At 43.3% G+C, this 22,964-nt stretch overlaps 2 protein-coding genes across 3 annotated transcripts in view; one reads left to right on the top strand and one right to left on the bottom strand.

The window, feature by feature from the left end:
- Positions 1-22,964, top strand: part of CHRNA7 (cholinergic receptor nicotinic alpha 7 subunit) — an 880,272-nt gene that overhangs the window by 249,733 nt on the left and 607,575 nt on the right. The window lies entirely within an intron of this gene.
- OTUD7A (OTU deubiquitinase 7A) overlaps positions 1-22,964 on the bottom strand; it is a 370,474-nt gene that overhangs the window by 38,753 nt on the left and 308,757 nt on the right. For both annotated transcript variants that reach the window (XM_050795833.1, XM_050795834.1), the window contains 3 exons: positions 8,483-8,584; positions 5,599-5,726; positions 4,724-4,836 (listed from right to left, as the gene is read on the bottom strand). In XM_050795833.1, coding sequence (XP_050651790.1) covers positions 4,724-4,836; positions 5,599-5,726; positions 8,483-8,584 — 343 coding nt within the window. The remainder of the gene's footprint in view (positions 1-4,723; positions 4,837-5,598; positions 5,727-8,482; positions 8,585-22,964) is intronic.

Genomic DNA, 22,964 nt, shown 5'->3' with positions numbered 1-22,964 from the left:
AATCACTTGGGATTCTAACTACTTCAGAAAAAGGCTAATAAAAAGAAATGCAGCAAACACGTTGTCAGTGAAATTTCAGAAACTCAACTACAAAGAGAAAGCAGAGAGCTTAGCATGTGAGAAAAGTAAGGACCTAGACAGAAGATGCCCCGGGGGCTGCCAGAGGGTCCCCCAAAGGCCCCCCTTGCTCTGCTCTCCCTTCCTCTTTGTCCATCCAACTGGCCTCTCAGCTTCCACTTAACCCTTCTCATAAAACAGAAAACAAATAAGTAGTTCTTTAAAAAGTTTAAAGAACAAAAATGATTATTTTCACCATAGTCAAGATAAGTTGTTGATTCCTACTCCTCATGCCTGGTCTGCATCTGTCAAGAGTGTGGGCTTAGGTGTTTTGGTCGGTTCTAAGTTCAGGTTCTGGCTTTGTACCTTTCAGCCTGTGGGACACTGGAAGCTAACCTGTGATGGTTAGATAGCTGGTTAAACGTTATTTCTGCGTGTGTCTGCGAGGGTGTTTTGGATGAGATTAGCGTTTGAATTGCTGGAGAGCAGAAAGCAGATGGCTTTCACCAGTGTGGGTGGGGCTCATCTGATCTATTCACGGATGGGAACAAAACAGTGGAGGACGACAGAATAACCAAACCTGTTTGAGCTGGGACATGGACTTTCTGCCCTTGGCACTCCTGGTTCTCAGGTCTTCAGATTCAGACTGGACCCACACCATCAGTTCTCCAGCTCTTGGGTCTTTGCACTACACCACTGGCTTTCCTGGGTCTCCAGCTGGCACATGCCAGGTCGTGGGAATTCTTAGACACCATAATCACGTGAGCCAATACCTACATTAGATCTCTTTATATATATCTTTTATTGGTTCTGTTTCTCTGGAGAACCCTGACTAATACATTATCTAATTCTCTGAATCTCAGCCTCCTTATCTGTGATTGGTGATGATAATGACAGCTCATGGGACTGCCTGACGCATAACATGGACTCAGTAGGTGACACTGTTCAAATTCCCATCTGATCTCACTAACCCCTCCCCAAGCCCTAGGGAAGGCCTGGTTCTCCCACGTGGCCAGGGCCTGGCCACTGAGTCCTGGGAGGCACAGTGAGAGGAAGCGGGTCTAGCTCACGCCCACACCTGGTCTCTGGTCCCTTCTGACCTCTTCAGATAAGTGACATAGTCGCTTTCTGGGAAAGTAACAGGTTTAAAAATGACTCCAGGCCATCATCTGTGTCAAGGACCAATAGAACAGAGACTGCCCCATCTGCCTCCATAGCAGGGGCTCCCAGAGCAGGATGCAGGGCCCGCACTGCACCCCTTTACCCTCATCCGTGGGGAACAGGTTCTGGGAAACCCAAGCTGGGACGAAGAAGGCCACTTTAGTTCTTCTCGCCATCATGCCTGCAAACTCTCCCTTAACTTGCTCTTTCCTATTCGCGGGTGGCACCCTGGAAATTTTGTGTGGTTCTTCCGGTCACTTTCCTGTGCAGGGGGCTATCAGCCCCAAGTTTGAGCCTCCTGAAAGATTGGGTTAGCTGCCAGCTGGCTTCTCTGTTTCACCCTTTGCCTCCTCCCCTTCTCTGGCTGCCGTCTGTGTCCCCTGTGGGGCTAGCACAGGCAGAGAGGAGGGGCAGGAGAGTGGCAAAGTCCTTCTTGCTGTCTTCCTTCAGGGCCCGCTGGGCTCGCTGGAGGTCCCAGTTCTGGCCTGCTGTCTGAGGAAGTGCTTTTGTGGGTCTTCAGAGCTCTCTGCCAGTTGAGGGGCTGTGTCCTCAGGCCCCTGGGTTGCGGTGGTGACTCCTCTCACTGACTGCTTGTGTCCACCCTCAGCCCTGGCCTCAGGGGCTGGCCTTCTGTGTGGTCCCCACCGTAGGTGAGTCCTGAAGCCAGCCTGCTTGGGGCCTCCTCCCTGAATCCATGCCTGGCCCTCGGGCAGCTCGCAGCATCCTGGCCTTACATCCCCTACAGCCCCGTGTCCTGGCCTGCACAGCCTGCCACAGCCCCGTGAACCCTGAGCTTGCCAGTTTCTGCCTTCAGGCCCTTCAGTCAGGCGTCAGAAACTCGTCTCTGCGCTCTCAAGCCCCACAGATGATGCCCCACACCTCTCAGCTCAACATGGGGAGAGAGGACACAGGCAAAAGGCAGAGCACACTGTGCTTGGACACACAGGCCTCTCTATGGACTCTGAACCCCAAGTGAATTCTTGGAGCAGTTGGCCACTCTAGAGCACCCTGTTGGCGAGTCCTGCACAGCTGCACGGTGCCTTGCTGAGGCGCTCTCTGCCCATCACCCCAGTCCATGGGACTCAGCCAAAACTCCCTATTCCCAGGAAAATGTGCATTTTATGCCTGGTTCCATAGGCCTCCCTCCTTGACTGGCCATGCAAAGGTTCCAGGTAACCCAAGGAGGCATCTGGCTACAGAAGCAACTCTGTTAGATAGATTCCTATTGCATGTGTTCTGTCCTCTTCTGAGGTGTTTTTTTTGTTTGTTTGTTTGTTTTTCCTTTTTCTTTCTCCACTGGAAACACCTGTTGCTGAAACCCTAGAAGTGCCTCCTGCATCATTGGCACAGGATTCCGACCTGAGCATCAATGCTTTTGTGGGGACCAGGTGGCTGCGTCCTCACTCCCATCACCATCTGAAGCCCAGAGTGGTGGTTTCATTTGCAGGCTGATGTGTTGCCTGAGGTTCTACAGACTCTGCTGTATTTGAGGGATTTCGTTAGGGCTGTGGAGCCTGGTCAAAAGAGGCTCTACAATGATCAGACCACATTTTGACTTTTTGGCTCCTCCATTTATCATTTTTGTGGTCTTGGAACAGTTGTCTAATCCCATTGAGGCTCGGTTTTCCAATCTGTGGAAGGCGTACTGGAGGCCTGTGAGATGGGGTTTGAAAGGAGGAGATAGAGGACCTAGCACGGGTCCCTCTTATGGTCTCCCTGACCCCACTCCACCCTACACAACCCGTGCTCACCTTCTTCCTTCTGTTTCCCCAACACCACCCATACCTTCCCGCCTCACCTCTCCATTCTTTTCTGTTGGGGTCACTCCCATCCACCCTTGGTTGTTTAGTTTCCCCTCTCTGGCCATTCCCCGAGTTCTTCCTTCTCTTTTGTGATGTGGCAACCAGAACTGTGGCTTCCAGGAGGAGGGGACCAGGCTATCCTACTAAATGGGACAATGTCCGGGCCATTTTGGATATTCCTAAAGGGACCTAATCCTTTTGTTAGATTACAGTTGATCACTCAGACTCTGTGGGAGATAGGGACAGACACCAAGTGGCCCCTATGTCCCCATTAGCATCTGAATCCCTCGGGCCCCAGGGAGCAGGCAGCAGGGGACCAGGCTGTGGCCTTAGGAGTCAGATGGGCTCACCAGCCATGGGACCTTGGGGGAAGCTCCTCCTGGATGGGGGTACTCAGGAGACGTGTATGTGATGATCACCTGTGATTACTGTAATCATTGCTGCTGTCTTTCCCCACTCCTCCCTGTCCCTGGCAGAGACACCTGGACTGGATCCAGTCTGCCAGCATGTATCAGGCATCTGCCCTGTGGCAGGAGGGAGAGAGGCAACTGTGAAAACGATGTGGAGGAATGCTTAAGACTCATCACAGGCAGGACCTGGGAGGCGTGCAGAGGAAGAGCAGTTTTACAGTTGACCGAGACTTCAGAATGCTTGTCCTCAAATGTCCTACCAAGACAGGCTGTTGGTACAGAGATACCATAGCCTTAAAACATGGAGGAAGGCTGTGCCAGCGTATGTGGGTTTCTAACGATCTCATCTGTAAACATGGTCTCAGACGCCACCGCTGCTGCTGCAGCTCTGTGGGAGCCTCTTTTCCAGCCAGGGCCTCCAGGGAGAGCTGACCCATGAGGCACTAGGCCCTGCCTTGGTGGGTGGATGAGGACCCAGGTACCTGCTGCAGGGCCCATGAGCCTGAGGGCAGCCTGGAGCTGCATGCAATCCTCCTTCCGTGGGTCTCCCTGGTGTTACTGCTCACACTTTCTCATGTTTGGCTGAGACCTTTTCTAGGAGCAACACCTTTGCTTTCAGGTTCCAGAGAATACGAACTGAAGAATAAGCCATGATCAAGGCTCTATGGCTGCCCCGTTGGTCTGGCCGCACTCTTCATTCCACGCTAGAACATCCAAGGTGTTTCTGTAGGAACAAGCTAGTCCTAAACACGCACAGACGTGGAGCCTTTTTGCTGGGAACACATATAATATCCACGGAGCTCATCTGGGAAACAGCAGGCTAGCTTAATGAGCTTCTGCTTTCAGGGTGACTTCTTGAAGCCACGAATTAATTAGTTGGGGAGAAAATCCAAACTTCAGAGCCAGGTCCGCGTGCTGGCAATGTGTGGGAACGCTCACCATCTCGTGTGACCTCCAGAGGCCAGCTGTGCCCTGAGGGCGCACACCTCACCTGCTCTGCATAACAACGTTCAAGGAAAGTGGCCTGGAGGCAGCTCATGTGAGCTCACCTCTGCCTGCATAGTGCATTTGGGGGCTGCGTACCCTTCCACCAGCACCCGGCAGGGGCCAGCCATCACCCACAGTCCTTCTGTGCATCCTTGTCTTGAAGCTAATGCTGGAAAGCTGGAATCTTTCTGTCTTCCACAGCATGAGGGTCCCACATTCCCCCCGTGCCATCCACCCATGCTGTGTGTAGCCCTGGGTGGCCTGGAGCTGGAGGGGACTTCTGGGGAGAGCAGGGGCAGAACTTACCCCCCGCCTGTGCCGCCGTTCTTGCTGAAGTGTGTGCGCGGCTCACTGGAGGCCAGCTTCAGCAGCTCCGTCCACTCCCGCTCCCACTCCTCCTCCGTGTACACCAGCCCTGACTGGCAGAGGGGAACTGGCTCAGAGGGGGGCGGGCCACAGCTGCGCTGCCCTCCTCCTCTCACCCTCCCAACCCAGACCAGCCTCACTGGGACCCAGGCCAGGCACATCTATAGGTAGCTACCAACTACACTAACTGCACCCTCTTGGCCACCTTTGCTATGCACACTATATTTTCAAAAGCTCCAAGCTCTAATTCCAGAGCTGTTGGGAATCTGCCCACCAACAAGGGTCATTCTCAGGGGCTGGGGATGACTGAGCATTAACCTGTGCATGCACCTAACTGTGGCTGGCCATTACAAAGTTTAAAGGGATAATGGATCAACTGTAGTCAGAAAGCAGGCAGATTCTTCTAGAAGAGCAAGGTCCTCATGTTTACCATGCTTGGGGACAATTGGGAATCCCTTTGGACTGACCTCACACACAGGGGCTAGAGCCATGGGCTGCACCTGACAGCAGGCGGCCATATATATAATTCATCAGCCAAGCCAGGATGCTTTTGGGAATGAAGGTAGGCAGCTTTCATAATCATGCCTTAAGGAAGCACAAGTGGACGCATAGTTGCTATCTGCCGGGACTCTGCTATTTCAACAGGCTCCTCCTTCATGGGCTTAAAAGCAGGAGACTTTCCTGATCCCAGGGACTGTTTCTGCCTCCCCTCATAAGACAGTCTGGGGTCTAGGGACCATGCTCTGGACTTGACCATGGCCCGAGGCGGCACCTGACCTGGGTCCCGGCCTCCGGCCATGCCAGTGGATACCAACCTCCTTATTCTGCTGCGTCTGCTGCCACCTCCACCTCCGCTTCAGGGCTTCCCTCTCGGCTCCCGTCCTCATCATGGTATAGAGAGCTTTCCGTAACACCAGGTCCCGGTCGTGAAACCCCCACATTCCTGGAGCCAGGAGGCCATGGAGAACACAGGAGAGAAAGGACGTGAGGAAAAGACAAGCCAGAGGTGATGCAAACTACCATGACCCACTGGGAGGGCCTCCTGTCTGCACGCAGAGCAGCCTCCTTACTCAGCGGTTCTGTTAATTCCCCTCTAGCCTTCTTCCTGAGGCTTCCCATTAAGGCAAGTAGGTGAATGAAGCAGCACATCCTGTTCTTAGCAAAATAATAGTGGGTGAAAATCAAGTGCTTTTCCTCTCCGGCGCCCTTGGCAACCCACTCTCAATGTTGCTGGTTTGCTTTGAGGACCTAAGGGTCATTATCCAAGTCTTAACATTTGGGTGGGGGACTGACTAGGGGACAGGGACAGGCTGTCCAGTGTCCTCATGGAGGGCTCCAGGCGAGGGAGGCCATTAGCATCCTGGCTTCTCCAGGGCCTGCCATTTCCCTCATCTCCAGCCCTGAGGCATCTCAGCTTCCTGAGAAGCAGAGTGTCAGTGACACCACTGCACACACCAGGCCCACGAGAGACTGCCTGCTTCCCAGCGGGAGGGTCTCACCCTGTGTCAAGTGCTGAGAGGATATAGAGGGAAATGAACCACCTCTGAGAATGTGCTCTTGGCAGCTCAGATGTGTTCAAGAACCCCAACTCGTGGGAGAAGCGCTCAAAAGAAGGGCAGCCCTGGCTACAAGGGAAAGCACAGGGGAATCCATCCATCCATCCATCCATCCATCCATCCATCCACCCACTCATTCTAGGTGCTGGCAGTATGCGTGGCAGTGACTAGGACACATGAAGTTCCTAAAATCTCATGGAGCGCATGTTGTGGGGAAGTGGGAAGTGAGGCAGCCATGAGGTTGGCACAGAGTGTACGATGTTGAGGGTGGCAGCTCCACGAGGAGAGGTGAGGCAGGCAGATTTGCTGTGGCATGAATGGAGACATAGGAGCAAAGGCTCAAATGGGTGGAGGAAGGAGTCAAGTTGCTGTCCCAGCACAGCGAAAGGCCAGGGACAGACCCGGAGGGGGCAGTACTTGAGAAAAGGCAAGAGGGAAAGATGGCTAGAGTGGGATTGAGGGGAGAGGGAGAGTGAAAAGGGGGATCTCAAGGGAGCTGTGAGCCTCTGGAGAGTTTTCAGAAGGAGAGTAACATGAACTGATGTTTTCAAAGGCTCAACTGGCTGGGCATCCTTGGATATGCAAGGGACAAAAGCATTTCCATGATCCAGACTTCACAATAAGGCTGCTGTTAGACACAGATGAGAGATTTATTCTTTTAGATTCTTTCTCCAGGTTTTACAAAGAACAAGGCAAAATATGCTCAATAATAGGGGAATAGTTAATATTAACCACTATGATGAAATATGACCCAACTACTGAAAATCATATGTCTGAAGGATAACAGCAGGGAAAATTCTCAAGTCGTAAGGGAAAATGTTGGATTCAAGACTGTGAACACAGCAAGATCATCATTTCACCTAAAGAATAGACAAAAGATTGGAAGACGATGACACCACCAGACTGTTAAGAGTGGCCGCCGCTGGGTGGGGGTCACTGATTTTCATTTTCTCACCATGGTGAATGTGGAGTACTTTTGCAATGCCAACAAGCAGAGTGTGCTCCAATGACATGGAGATGAAGCAGGTAAGTGGGTGCCTTGCCTTTCCTCACTGCAGGTCAAGCCTGGGGAATGTTTCCCTTCCTCTTGGTCTCCATCCTCCTCTGGGACCCTTCCAAAACCCTGATGTATTTCCCTTGAAGCCTATTACAGTCTTATCTCACCTACCTCTTGCTTATTAGGCCTCACTGCAGGTCCAAAGAGAGAGTGGTCTGGGGGCTGGCCCTTGAGGTAGGTCACAGCACCCAGTTAAAGCCACGTCTGTTGGGATGCGAGTTTGACCAAGGACCGCATTCCTGTGTGAGGGTCATGTGTTTTGGAGAGGCGCTATCTTCCAGAGCGGGTAGGGAGCAACCAGCCCTGATGGTCCCTGGTGCAAACCCAGACTCACCTATCAAAATGGATTCGGCCTTGTGCATCTAACGCTGGGCCTAAAGGGATAACTGAGGTTCCAGAAAGTGGATGATGATCCTCAATTATCCAAATATTTCTGTGTAGTGTGGCTGTGTGTGATTGGGAAGCTCATGTCTCTGTTGGACAAGGCTGCTGGTCTCTCTGTGGTATCTTCTGAGTATGCCGACTCCCCTGTGATTTATCTGGGCAGTACCTACGTCTGTTTCCATTAGTCCAGGCCAATTGTTGACTGCTGTCAACATAGTGGATCCTCATTTACTCAGCCTCATGCGCTGCTCCCAATACTTCCTGCTCCAGCCTTACCTTGTTCACCCCTACCTCCAAACACCCTGTCCATTCCTGCCTTTATGCTTTATCTGCGGGGTCTCCCTGCCTGCAATGTCCTCTTCTAGTCTCTGAAGTTCTTCAAGTTTCAGTAAAGATCCCACCTCCTCCAGGAAGTCCTTTTTATTTGTACCAGGCAATAGTCTCTAAGTCCCATCCCTGTGGCTATGCTTAAGGTCTCCTTCTCTCATGCCAGGTCTTTTCTTATGTGTATTCTGTCTCTCTACCAACTGCAAGCTACTTGACAAGAAGGGCCAGGATTGTTAGCTCTATCTCCTGGGGACTTTCCCAGATGACAGTGACATGGGTGACTCTATTTAGCGTATGTCTTTCCTTCAATAGCATATGTCTTTCCTTGCGCAGGCCTGGAGCCTGGCTACCCTCTGTCTGTGCTGCAGAGCTTACCCAGTGAGGCGGCATGTAAAAGGCAGTTCCCATCCCCTGTCGTGGCCAAAGGAAGAAGCCGTTTACAGCTTGTGCACACAGTGGACCACCAGTTCAGGCGACCTGGAACAGAAGCTCACTTTAGAACAGGATCCCAGAAAAGGCAGGGGCCACTGGGGGCGTTTGCTAAGGAGGCACAAACATCAGGGATAGATTTTCCACAGGTTTCAGTAGAAAGGGGGAACAGTATGGCTACTTCTCTCCTCAAATAAAATACAGATTTCTTTTCCCTTTGAAGACAAGAAGTGGCCAAATCCTCCCATCAATTAGCATGAGCATTAAGAAACTCAAGACCAGTACCTTCTCTCCTTGAATCTGGAAACATATTTTACACAAGATAAAACATTTCTCGGTCATTTCCTTGAATACAGCTTTCCCTCCTGAAAGCTATTTTTTCCTTTTGCCATCTAGGTTTTTTGATGCACTCATACCTTTGAAAGTATAGTTCATATTTCATTTGATTCATCAAAACCATTATAGCTATGTAGGTGTAGTCATGTTAAATTTCATGAACATTTACATTTAGAGACTTCTACTTCAGGGAAGATAGAGCAGATGTACTTTTTCCTATTCCTCTTACTAAGTATAATGAAAAGCCCTGAAAATTATGTATAAAATCATATTAGAAGACTCTGAAAATTGGAGAAGAAGTGGCAGACTAGCCAGGATCCTGAGACTTGAGGAATGACATAATGGTGGGTTCCCTGGAGTTTCTTTTTGCCTCACATATCCCAGACTAGATACTGTAGAAACTGGAACCTAGAAACACCAATGAGAGCAGGCCACAAAACAAACAAACAAACAAACAAACAAAACACCAAAACAACCAAACAAACAAAAAAACAGAAAGAAGACAGAAAAGAAAAAGCATGCTCTCTCTAGACAGAATACCAGGAAAGGGGCAGCTTAGCAAGACAGTAGCTGCTTAGACATTTCCTCTTCTATTCCAGCCAAATACTGCAGAAAAAATTACAGACCGATTACCGCCCCTGCCAGCAAAGGTCTAGTGGGAAGCCTAGACTTCCACCCTCACCAGGCTGTAACAAGGTGCTCATCACTGCCTGCTCCATTGCCTGGGGAGTGTCAGAGAAGGCTGAGTTCAATGCTAAGACCTCAACCCTATGGGTGGTAGTAAGCACCTTGCCCTCTATCTTCAGAGGACACATAGGGAGCCTGGATTTTCACACTCATCTGGCTGTAATGAGAATCTCCGCCTCCTCTCAGCTAGGGAGTACCCCTGCCAAGAAGTATCAAGCCCATTCCCTAGGTATCAACAGGGGCAGAGGGGGAACCTATACTTCAATTACCCTCTGGCAGTTGTCAGGCAATGGCCCCCTGAATCTACCAGAGTGGCGTCAGGAGGTCTGCTAAAACACAAGATTTAAGTAAGACCCAGAGTCCTATAACTTAATACCCAATATATACCCTCTTAAATTAAAAAAAATCACTTATACCAAGAACCAGGAAGATTTCAAACAGAACAAGAAAAAATATGAAAACTGAGATGATAGATGTTAGAGTTATCTGACTGGGATTTAAAAGTAGTCATCCTAAGAATACTTCAACAAGCAATTACAAACATACCTAAGACAAATGAAAAAACAGAAAATGTAGTAAAGACATAGAAAGTCTTACCAAAACAATAGAAGATACAAAACAGAGCCAAATAAAGAATAAAAATATGGGAAGATATAATAGGGACTGAAAAATACAAATCTGATTTTAAAAACTCAATGGATGTGCTGAAAAGCAGAATGGAGAGAATAGAATAAGAATCAGTGTAATATAAAGGTAGAACATAGAAATTACCCAATTGGAATAATAGAGAAAAATTAGACTTAAAAAAAAACCACACATGTACAGAACACAACTCAGGAACATGTGGGACTGCGACAAAAGTCTGGAGTCCTGTAGAAGAGGAGAAATAGGATACAGCTAAAAAAGTACTCAAAGAAATAATCACTAAAAAGTTCCCAATTTTTGCAAATGAACAAACAAACATACAGATTCAAGAAGCTCAGCAAACCCTGAACGGAAAACAACCCATAGAAACTCATGCCAAAATATCATAGTCAAACTTCTAAAACCTAAAGACAAAGAAAGAAACCTTAAAAACTGCCAAGGAGAAACAACGCCTTACTTATATGGGAAAAACAATTTTAAAGACGTGGATTTCTCATTAGCTACCATGTAGGCCAGAAGGAAACAGGATCACATTTTTATTTTTTGAGACAGAGTCTTGCTCTGTCACCCAGGCTAGAGTGCAGTGGTGCAATCTCAGCTTACTGCAACCTCTGCCTCTTGGGTTCAACCCAAGTGATTTTTCTGCCTCAGCCTCCCAAGTAGCTGGGACACAGAGATGCACCACCAAACTTGGCTAATTTTTGGTATTTTTAGTAGAGATGGGGTTTTACCATATTGGCCAGGCTAGTCTCGAACTCCTGACCTCAAGTGATCTGACTGCCTTGGCCTCCCAAAGTGCTGGAATTATAGGCTTGAGCCACCACACCCACCCAGGATAACATTTTTTAAGTGCTGAAAGAAAATAACTGTCAGCCCAGAATTCTAAAGCTAGCAAAAATATTCTTCAGTAATAAGCAAGAGACAGATATATTTTCAGATGAAGTAAAACTAGGAGATTTTGTTCCTAGCAAACCTACCTTAAATAAATGGCTAAAGGAAGTTCTCTAGGCAGAAAGGAAATGATAAAAGAAGGCATTTTGGCATATAAAGAAGGAAGAACATGGAAAGAACAAAAATATGGGCAAATATAATAGACTTTCCTTCGCCTCTTGAGATTTCTAAATTATGTCTGATGGTTAAAGCAAAAATTATGACATTGCCTATCTGTTTATATGTTTCAATGTATGTTGAATAAATATTTAAAACAATTTTATTATAAATGGTAGAGAATAAAGAAGCAAAAAGGCAGGTAAGGTTTATATGCTTCGCCAATAGTAGTAAAATGTCAATACCAATAGACTTTGATAAAGTATGTGTATATAATGTAATAACTAGAACAATTCCCAAAAAGGTTATACCAAGAGGTATACTTAACAACAACCAACATTATACAAGCTCCTCCAGAAAATAGCCAACATTACCCTGATACCAAAATCAAAGAAAGAAACTACAAAAAGAGAAAAATGCAGAGTAACACCTCTCATGAATATGATGCAAAATTCATAAGAAAATATGAACAAGTAGAACACAGTGACATATACAAAGAACTATATACCATGACCAAGGGATGCAAGGATGGTTTAATATTTGAAAATCAATCAATATAATTCACCATATTAATGGGCTACAGAAGAAAAATCACATAATCATATCATGAATGCAGAAAAAGCATTTGACAAAATTCAGTACTCACTCATAATTAAAAATTCTCATAAAACTAGGAATGGGGGGATCTCCATAACTTGATTTAAAAAATCTACACAAACATATAGCTAACATCATACCTAATGGTGAAAGACTGAATGCTTTACGTCTAAGACTGGGAAAAAGACAAGGATGCCCCCTCTCTCCACTGCTATTCAACATAGTATGAAAAGTCCTAGCCAGTGAAATAAGTCAAGAGAAAGAAATAAAATCTGTATTCGCAAATCCGAAAGGAAGAAATAACACTATTCTTAGTAGAGAACATGATAGTTCACACAGAAAATCATAAGAAAGCTACAAAAAAACATAGCGAATAAGCAATTTTTAAGGTCACAGGATACAAGATCAATATACACAAATCAATGGTGCAGTCATCCCCCAGTATCTGCAGAGGATTGGTTCTGGGACCCTTCCCCTTCTGACATATACCAAAATCTGTGTATACTGAAGTCTGATAGTTGGCTCTGTGGAAGTTGTATATATGAGAAGTTGGCCCTCCATATACATGGATTTTGCATCCTGTGAATACTGTAATTTTGATCCTCACTTGGTTGAAAGAAATCCACATATAAGTGGAAGTAGACCTCTGCAGTTAAAATCTGTGCTGTTCAAGCGTCAGTTGTATTTTACATACTAGCACAGATGTCCAAGGGGCCATGGAGCAACTGGAGTTTTCATACTTTGCTGTTGGGATTGTAAAATGGCACAACTAGAAAAACTTTTGGCAATTTCTGATACCATTCAACATACTCTGATATGGTTTGGCTCTGTGTCGTCACCCAAATCTCATCCTGAATTGTAATGCCCATGTGTCAAGGGAAGGTGGTAGGTGATTAAATCATGGGGGCGGTTTCCCCCATGCTGTTCTCATGATAGTGAGTGAGTTCGCATGAGATTTGATGGTTTTAACAGTGGCAGTTTCCCCTGTGCTCTCTCTCTCCTGCTGCCTTGTGAAGAAGGTGCCTACTTCCCCTTCCTCCTCCACCACGATTGTAAGTTTTCTGAGACCTCCCCAGCCATGCTGAACTGTGAGTCAATTAAACCCCTTTTGTTTGTAAATTACCCAGTCTGAGGCAGTATCTTTATGGCAGTGTGAAATGACTACTACCTACCTTTACCATATGACCCAGCAATTCCACTCATGAATATTCAAGGGAAGTGAAAACATAAGACTAATACAAGAAATTCACAGCAGCCTTATTTCTCAATAAAACTAGTTGCTAACACATCTGGGATTGTGTCTCTGAAATAAATAGCCATTGGGAGTTACCTTGGGTTTTGTTTTCTAGTGAACCCATGTCAAGACATCTTCATTCACTCTTTCTCAGGAAGCTTCAGGAGAATGTACACCACAAAATGATGGTGGAAACCAAAACCAGAGAAATACAGGAAACAGGAGGGAAATGGGTGAACAGCACAGAAGAGAGACAAAGGTAATCTCCAGGCTGATGGCCACAGGAGACTCTATCCAACCTGATGACAGGTGCGCCTGCACTCATGGCTGCTTTTCAAAAGAATATGGCTATGGAAAGGATAAATAGCCTGGCTCATCTAATGATGGTGTCTTACATGTTAGGCAGGTGACACAAATGTCATCTTACATGTTACTTCTTGGATAATATTAAAATTGTTTAAAAATTGCTTCAAGTTTATGAATGGTTGTATCAAGTTTCTAATGTTATGTGAAACTTATAGTGACATGTATATGTATGTTTTTATTTGGAGGATGAAATATAACATGCACCTCCTTAGGGCCTTCAACAATTTGGGAACTTCATTCAAATGAGAATGTTTATAACAGATATTTCCAAAGAGTTGTAATAGTATTTTAATAAAAAATTCTTTAAAAAAGAGAGAAATATTAATAGGATTTGAACAACTGAAGAAGCAGAACGTGTTCTACATTTCTATATTCCATCTGTCAATGGCTAAAGAAAACGTGGTGTAAATACACAGGAGCATACCATTCAGCTATTAACAAGAATGATGTCATTCATTGCAGCAACATGGATGAAACTGGAGGTCATTACCCTAAGTGAAATAAATCAGGCACAAAAAGACAAATATTGCATGTTCTGAAATATATGTGGGAGCTAGAAATTTGATCACATAGAGGTAGAGAGTGCAAAGACAGGTACCAGAGACTGGGAAAGGTGAGTGATGAGGGAGGATGAAGAGAAGTGGGTTAAAGGGTACAAACATACAGTAAGATAGAGGGAATACATTTAATGTTTGATAGCAGAATAGGGGGATTCTGCTTAACAAAAATGCATTGTACTCGGGTGATGAACACCCTGACTCAATCACTACACATTATATACATGTAACAAAATTTCAAATGTACCCCATAAATTTGTACAAATAAAAAAATCCAATTTTAGTAAAAAGTGTTGCTATCAGAATAGAAATAATGAAATATGAAGGATATAGACTGCAAATAATGCTTGAAAATTAAGGCTCTCAGAAGTATATTTATTTTAGAGTCAGAGTTATTGCCTAATGTGTTGCGATATTTTTTTTTTTTTTTTTTTTTTTTTTTGAGACGGAGTCTCGCTCTGCCGCCCAGGCTGGAGTGCAGTGGCCGGATCTCAGCTCACTGCAAGCTCCGCCTCCTGGGTTCACGCCATTCTCCTGCCTCAGCCTCCCGAGTAGCTGGGACTACAGGCGCCCGCCACCTCGCCCGGCTAGTTTTTTGTATTTTTTAGTAGAGACGGGGTTTCACCGTGTTAGCCAGGATGGTCTCCATCTCCTGACCTCGTGATCCGCCCATCTAGGCCTCCCAAAGTGCTGGGATTACAGGCTTGAGCCACCGCGCCCGGCCTGTGTTGCGATATTAATAAAGTTTAATATATAAAACTTGTTGGTTATTTGTTTAAACTGAATCCCTATCGACTCTTCAGTGCTTTTTGGTTAAGATTCAGTGATTCCATTGTAAGAAGTGGCATTACTGATAAAAAATAACTGTGCCCTTAATTCTAAACAAAAGCATGTATTAAAATTAACACTACAAAGTTAAGTAGACATTTATTTATTATATGAAGATGTTAATGCTTATGCTAATTAACTGGCATATTCTTATCAACTACAAGTCACCTTATTAAAGCTAACTGAGAAATGTAAGTAAGGGCCTTAATTGACAGTACTACTGGATGGACTGTTGTGGACATCATTGGAAAAAACATGCAGTTACTTAGTCACTTCTTTTTCTCTAGGCTGTGAAATAGCAACCTGTCTCACTTGACTTTTAAAAAGTGTGTATAACAACCAGGCTGGGATATAGTAAAACTGGGTTGCCACAAAGTAAAATAAAATGGCAAGGTCTTTGCTTACAAAGGCATAAAACTAAACAGAACGGCTGTAACACCTGGAAACCTGACACATTTGACACTAAAGTGGGCAGACTCGTTCATCCTCTGCACTGATCTCAGCTGCTAGTGCTCTGGGCAGCCGTCAGGGAGTACGGGGAACATGAGTAGACAATCAGGGAGAGGAGGGAAAGGGAATATGCTAATGAGGCAGGTGGTCTGCATTTCTGTGGCAGACCTGGTTGTTCTGCCCACCCCGTAGCTTTTCCCTCTCATCCTCGCGGACAGAGCCCTGCTTGTGTCTGGGGCTTTTCGGGCAAGCCTCCTTGCCTGCCCCATGGGGCAACGTGCAAGTGTTCATACGTCCAAGACGATCTGTGCAATACCATCCCCCTTGCCAGGGACTGCTGTCACCTGGCCCACAAGATGTAACAGGAAGCCTGCTGGGGCTTGCTCCTCCTTCACAAGGGCCATAATCAGGGGCTCTCTCTTGCTGCCCTGAATGATGTAGTGTGAGGATGTGTGACCTGATGTGGCCACAGCTATACTGCATCCCCAGATGCAGCCAGCACTGACCTGCTGGGGAGAGAAGAGCAGGGTGCTATGTGTGCCTGGGTCCTCCATAACACTGTGCAGCTGCCAGCCCTGCCATGAACGTCCCTGTTTTCAGACTCTAAGTTGTGTGGGATAACGATGACCTCACAGTTTCAGCTCCTGCTGGCTGGGTCAGTGTGTTCTGCTCACTGCAGGACCTTCACTAAATCAACTAGCTCTGTGTCAGGGGATGTTATTCCCATTTTACAGAGAAGGAAACTGAGGCTCACAGGGAGTAAGTAAACTTGCCCACGATCCGCTGAACCCTCACAGGAGCCCTCACACACCTGGGACAAAATCAGATCACAAAGAAGGCCAGTCTAATTTTGTTTGTTATGGTTGAGTTTGTGGCAAGTCAATTTTAACTTCTCTGACCTATGTGATTTCAGAAGCTGTATTATTGAATAAGGAGCAGAAGTGGGCCTCAAATTTTCTACAGTGCCAAGAGCAACACACTCATCACTCAAAACCAAATGAATGTCACTCCTCTGCCATATTTCTCCAGCAAGTTCCTTTCAATGTAAAAGAAAAGAAAAACGAGTAAAGATCAAGCTGAAGTTCCCTCTATCTGCCTCCCCCATTTCATTCTCATTCCCTCCTCCCTCGCTGTAACACCAACATGAATTTCATTCTCATTCCCTCCTCCCTCGCTGTAACACCAACATGAATTTCATTCTCATTCCCTCCTCCCTCGCTGTAACACCAACATGAATTTCATTCTCATTCCCTCCTCCCTCGCTGTAACACCAACATGAATTTCATTCTCATTCCCTCCTCCCTCGCTGTAACACCAACATGAATTTGGCAATTTTTTCATTATATCACAGGAAGACAGTATTTAAAAATACATTATATATTCAAATCTTCAGATAAATCATACTATTAACTTTTGATGAATAGGGGCTGTACACAATGCTTATTCCTCTGCCACTGGTTCTGGGAGGCGCTGGCTTGGCCTCTCCCCTGCAGTAGAGACTGAGGATTCTGCTTTAAGACTCAGACTTGTTATTCCTAGGTGGGGAGTGGCTATCGAATGGGTCCATATAATGAGCAAGTGCTTCAAATCCATGTTATCCCATTCCTCCTATATTCCTTCCTCCCCACACCCCAATTCCTTTCCCTTGGGCTGTCCCTCCCTCCAACCTGGTTCATTGCCAGTGTCTAGGCATAGCAGGCCCTTCCCCTTCCCATCCCTACAGAGTGTGCAGATCAGCAGGGCCTCTGCTTCTTCCAGCCTTTATTACAGATACAAGGAGAGTAAGCCAGGGTCATATGGCCCAGAGGTCTACACTTGGGAGAAGGGTGAGGAATTAACCCCACTGGGGCATTCAACAATGAGATGTGAGCATTCTACATGAACTGGCTGGGAATCTTAAAATATCAATTTTCATGAAAAACAAAAGAAGAGAGAACGTTTTTAAAAAAGTGAATAAAGAGCCATAACAACCAAATGTAATGCATAAAATTGGGTTTTGGGAAACAACTCCATCAAAAAGTGGGCACAGGAATATGAACAGACACTTCTCAAAAGAAGACATTTATGCAGCCAACAGACGCATGGAAAAATACTCATCATCACTCGCCATCAGAGAAATGCACATCAAAACCACAATGAGATACCATCTCACACCAGTTAGAAGGGCAATCATTAAAAAGTCAGGAAACAATAGGTGCTGGAGAGGATGTGGAGAAATACGAAAACTTTTACACTGTTGGTGGGACTGTAAACTAGTTCAACCATTATAGAAGACAGTGTGGCGATTCCTCAAGGATCTAGAACTAGAATTACCATTTGACTCAGCCATCCCATTACTGGGTATATACCCAAAGGATTATACATCATGCTGCTGTAAAGACACATGAACTTGTATGTTTATTGTGGCACTATTCACAATAGCAAAGACTTGGAACCAACCCAAATGTCCATCAATAACAGACTGGATTAAGAAAATGTGGCACATATACGCCATGGAATACTATGCAGCCATAAAAAAGGATGAGTTCATGTCCTTTGTAGGGACATGGATGAAGCTGGAAACCATCATTTTCAGCAAACTATCACAAGAACAGAAAACCAAACACTGCATGTTCTCACTCATAGGTGGGAACTGAACAATGAGAACACTTGGACACAGGAAGGGGAACATCACACACTGGGGCCTGTTGTGGGGTGGAGGGAGCGGGGAGGGATAGCATTAGGAGATATACCTAATGTAAATAACGAGTTAATGGGTGCAGCACACCAACATGGCATATGTATACATATGTAACAAACCTGCACGCTGTGCATATGTACCTTAGAACTTAAAGTATAATTTAAAAAATTGCGTTTTGGAATGAAAATAAATTACAAAAGTGATTTTGGGGCCAACTGGAAAAATCTGAGTATGGACTCTACTAGTTGACATTACTAAGTTAGTGCTAATTTTATAATGTTGTTTAGTCATACAGGAGAATGTCTTTATTTTCAGAAGAAGTGAAGTATTCGTGATACACATTCAAATGATTCAGAAAAAGTCTATGTACTTCCATACATATAAAGAGAGATAAAGCAAATGTGACAAAGTCCTGAAAATTGGTGATTTTTTGTGCAAGATATTACTCATCTTTCAACTTTCCCGTAGATTTGAAGATGTTCAAGATGAAAGAAATGGCATGTGGGTTTACTCCATAGTCTTACAATGGAGACATTCTGTTCTGGTGCCAAAGACAATTTCTACGTAAATTAACTCATTTGTCTCGATTACGTTTTAAAAATGGGTTGAATTCAGTTAAAAATATTTTGGGGGAATCTAACTAACGCAAACTAATACTAGTTTGACTAAATTTTTCTGCTTTTTCAATAGATTGAGTTGAAATTTTTACAGTTTGGTTATAATTTTCAATTTTTTTGAAGGCACAGAGCCCTGAAGCTAATAGGTGACTTCTCTGAAGTATCTTCTGTCAATCCCCTCTACACCATAGCAAGTAGCATTGAAAAATCACCACACTTTCCATGGCAGGCACACTAACCAATCATCGTTCTTCCCACAAACGAGGTGGAAGGCCTGATTTCCGTTTTCAATTCAGAGGTCTGTGCAATAATGACCAACTGATTCAAGTTGAAAATGAGGATGAAATAAAGTGAGTTCTGGAACACCTACCCTTGCAGAATCTGGATTAGAGTGTCTAAGCTAGTCATTAGAGAGGCAGTCAGCCGACTGGTTAGGCACTGAAGCTGGAGGTAGACTTCCTGGGTTCAAATCTCAGTTCCACTACTTCTTAGCAGTGTAGTGTTGAGCAAGTTACTTAATCACTCTATGTTTCAGTCCTCAGTTCTTAAAAATGGAGATAATAATAGTCCTTATCTAACAGAGTTTTTATGAATATTATATTATTTAATATTGGGAAAGTACTTAGGATAGGGCGTGGCATATAGAAAGTACCATATAGAAAGTACCATATACGTGGTACGAAAGTACCATATATGTATATGCATACATATACAGGTTCAAAATACTGAGTTAACTAAAGGAGTATATTTATGCATATGCTAATGAATGAACGAATGCATGAACCAAAATGCTTTGGCTCAAAAGGTACCTTTATACACCAAAGTCCTTTTCAGAGTAAGTACAATTACTCTGACATTCATGCAAGAAAGACTATGAACTGCAAATAAAGGGAAGCTTTTGCACACAGAGTGCCTGGTGCTGCTTAAAGGGAGGTCAGCTGGTGCACAATGAGGCAAGTCCAGAAAGTGGGAGGAAGTGTTTAGGAGCTTTTATAGCAATGGGCTTTGTTGTAATATTTTCATTAAATTTTATAGAAGCATAGGGAGACAGTGAATTGGAAATCTAAAGAAAAGAGTTGTCCTTCAACAGAGATTGCTGAGAAGCACTGTCCAGAGGTTCTCAGAAATGCAAATTACACCCTTGAATTGGGTAGACATCTAAATACAGCATGTTAATTTTTTTTGCCTACAATCATTGGTTAGATTGTAGTATTAGGATAAAGAAGATTTAAAGAAAAAAGTTGAGTAGATCTCAGGGAAAAGGAACCATGTGAGGAATGTGAGGAAAGACCTGGCCTTTAGGTGTTAAGCCTAATGAACCAAAGAAAGCACTTTTTAAAACCAACAAAAAGATTTCTTATATCCCTACAAACCCTATCGATTTTTACTTCTGTTAGTTACGCCATACTTATTATTCTTGATTTCCCTGTAATATTTAGCAAAAAATAATTTAAAATAAGATCTTGTACGGATGTGTGTAGCACTGCAGATAAAGTAGGGGCTGAAAGCTTTGTCTCTGGTCATTTGAAAAGAGAAATCCCCTTCCCTAAGATGAGCAGGAGGGCACAGATTTAAAGAGGAAAAGAGGTCAGAAAATAAAAATACTTATTTTCAATAATCCTTTCAAATGTATATCCAAGCTTGAAAGAAAGTGTAGTAAATCTCCAACAACCAAAAATAAATATGGAATGGAAATTAGTATGCACCAAACCAGCAACTGCCAATGAGTGAAGACATTTAACTGTTTAATCACTTCACAAGAACTGGATAAAAGGCTGGAGACCCTGAAATGTGGAGAATTGGGACTGGGGATGGCCTTTTCCTTTCACATAGAGTTAGGACCCTCAAAAACTATATCCTGAATGCAAAGATTAGAAATAATTTTGCTCTGGCAAAGGTAGCTGGGAAGAAAATTTGTCTCTTTTAGCCTAGGCTTAGCAGAGGAAAATAAAAACTTCTCCCGGAAATGTTGACTCTCATGAAGATTTGAGCTAAAATTGATTTGTGGCTTGGAACCACTAAGCCAAGAAATTAACATAAAATTGGTTCTAAGTACCAAAGGTAATTTCTCTTGGGAAACTGGTACAAACAAACAAACAAAAACAAAAACAATCTCTCTAAGAGAAGTACACTCTCAACACAGGCCACACGAGATTCCCACAGATAACATCCTGCTCACGACCCAAAATTACAAATACAACAGGAAACAAGCCATTGTGAATAACAGTCATACACACAATATCAACAGTTTATAGATTCCTATAAACTTGAGGTTAAAATGATTAGCTAGAAACTGTAAACAAGTATGTTAAAAATGTTTAAAATACACAAAAGAATTAAACAAAATATGACCAAAGAATAAGAAGCAGATTTGGAAAACACATACAGAACTTAAAATGAAAGATATAAAAATTAAAGTACAAAAGTAAGAATCAGTTTAATATCAGGTTAGACATTGTTGAAGAAAAAAGTTAATACACTTGAAGATAAGTAAGAAGCAACTAAGAGGGAAAGAGAAAATATGCAAGAGAGTTTATGAGACATAAGAATAGACTGAAAAGATCTAACATTGTCCAATCAAAATTCAGAAACGAATAAATCAGGCAAGATTGAATACTGACTGAGGATTTTCCAAAAGAAGTATGTAAAAATAAACTCACAGATTTAAAAAGTCTAAGACATTCTAAGTAAGAACGACAAAATTAATGTCTTTCTTAACATATCCTAGTGAGACTGCACAATATAAAAGACAGAGAGAAAAGATCTTAAAGCAGCTAGAGAAAGAGAAAAACAAATGATCTTCAAAGGAGTGATAGACTGACAGCCTACCTCTTAAAAGAAACAATGGAAAGCAGAAGCCCCCCACAAAAAAATCTTCAATGTGCTGAATGAAAATAACTGGCAATCTATAATACTATACCCATGAAAAATGTTTTTAAGAAAATGAGGGCAAAACAAAGGCATTTTAAGACTGACAAAAACTGAGAGAGTAAAATTAGCACTCACCTAAAGAAGCTGTAAAGGATGAACTTCAAACAGAAGGAAGATCTGACACGCAAGAAGAAACGAGGAGAAACAAAAAAGGTAAGCATATGGGTAAATCGAAATGAATGTTGACATATAAAACATGAATGTCTGATGAGATTAAAAGTATGGAATTAAAATAAATGACAACAACTCACAAAACAGGAGAGAATAGGGATGAATAAAACTAAACTACTCCAAGGTCTCTGTGTTGCCTGGGTTTAATGTAGGTTAACATGTTAAAATAATGGAAAGAGAGGGTATAACTTCAAAATTGTAGAATTTTTAAAAAGACATGATTAAACAATATTTAACTGATTTAAAAGAAGATTTGTAAGGAGAGAATAAACACCACATTGAATGGGGGAAAATGATAGTTGCATTAAAAATAAATGTACCTGTTAAAAGACAAAGGCTGTGAAACTGATTTTATGAATAAATTAACTACATGCAGCTTGCAAGAGAGAAATCTAAAACACAGGAATACAAAAGTGTTATAGGTAAAGGTATGAAAGGTGGCAAATGGTACATCAGGAATGTTTTAACTTACGGAAAGCTAACATAGCTGAATCAATAGCAGATAAAATAAATCAAAAGGCAAAAAGCAGTAGCAGAATTAAATAAACACCCTCTACACTGTTCAACTGCTCCATGACATGAGGAAGAAATCAGTTTAACTGCTGCATTCAATAACATGGCATTATATTTATACAGGATTAAAAATCCATAGGAATAAAAGGAGATATAGACAAGTACCCAATCGTGATGAGAGATTTTAACACATCTGTATCAGTAATTGAGAGAAAAAGTAAAAAATAAACCAATAAATGTACAGAAGATGTGAAAAACATAATAAATGACCAAATGGACAAATACAATACAATGTTGCCAACACAGAAGACTAAACATTATTTTCAAGCACACATGAAATGATTTAAAAAAACTGATCATATTCTGAATCATGAAGCAAAGTTCTCAACAGATTTCAAATCATACAGACAATGCTCTTTGTCCACAATGGAATTAAGAAATCAATAATAAAAATAACTAAAAATATTTAATAGTTTCTACATACTTGCAAACAAAGAAGCACTTACAATAATTCATGGGTCAAATAATAAACCAAAATGAAAATCAGAAAATATTTTGAAACTATGTAATAACAAGAACATTACATTCCAAAATTTTGGGGATATAGCTAAAATAGTATGAAGAAAGAAATTAATAACCTTAAATACTTGCAAAAGAAAAAAAGAAAAGCTAGAAATTAATTAATTAAGCATCCATGTTACAAAGTTATAAAAGAACAGTGATTAAATCCAAAGTAGAGGGAGAAAATAATATAGATCAGGAGTCAGTA

The sequence above is a fragment of the Macaca thibetana genome, chromosome 7 (genome assembly GCF_024542745.1).
Source record: "Macaca thibetana thibetana isolate TM-01 chromosome 7, ASM2454274v1, whole genome shotgun sequence".
NCBI classification, from domain to species: domain Eukaryota; kingdom Metazoa; phylum Chordata; class Mammalia; order Primates; family Cercopithecidae; genus Macaca; species Macaca thibetana.
The sequence above is the reverse complement of the archived record's forward strand: the minus strand, read 5'-3'. Positions and strand labels throughout refer to the sequence as shown.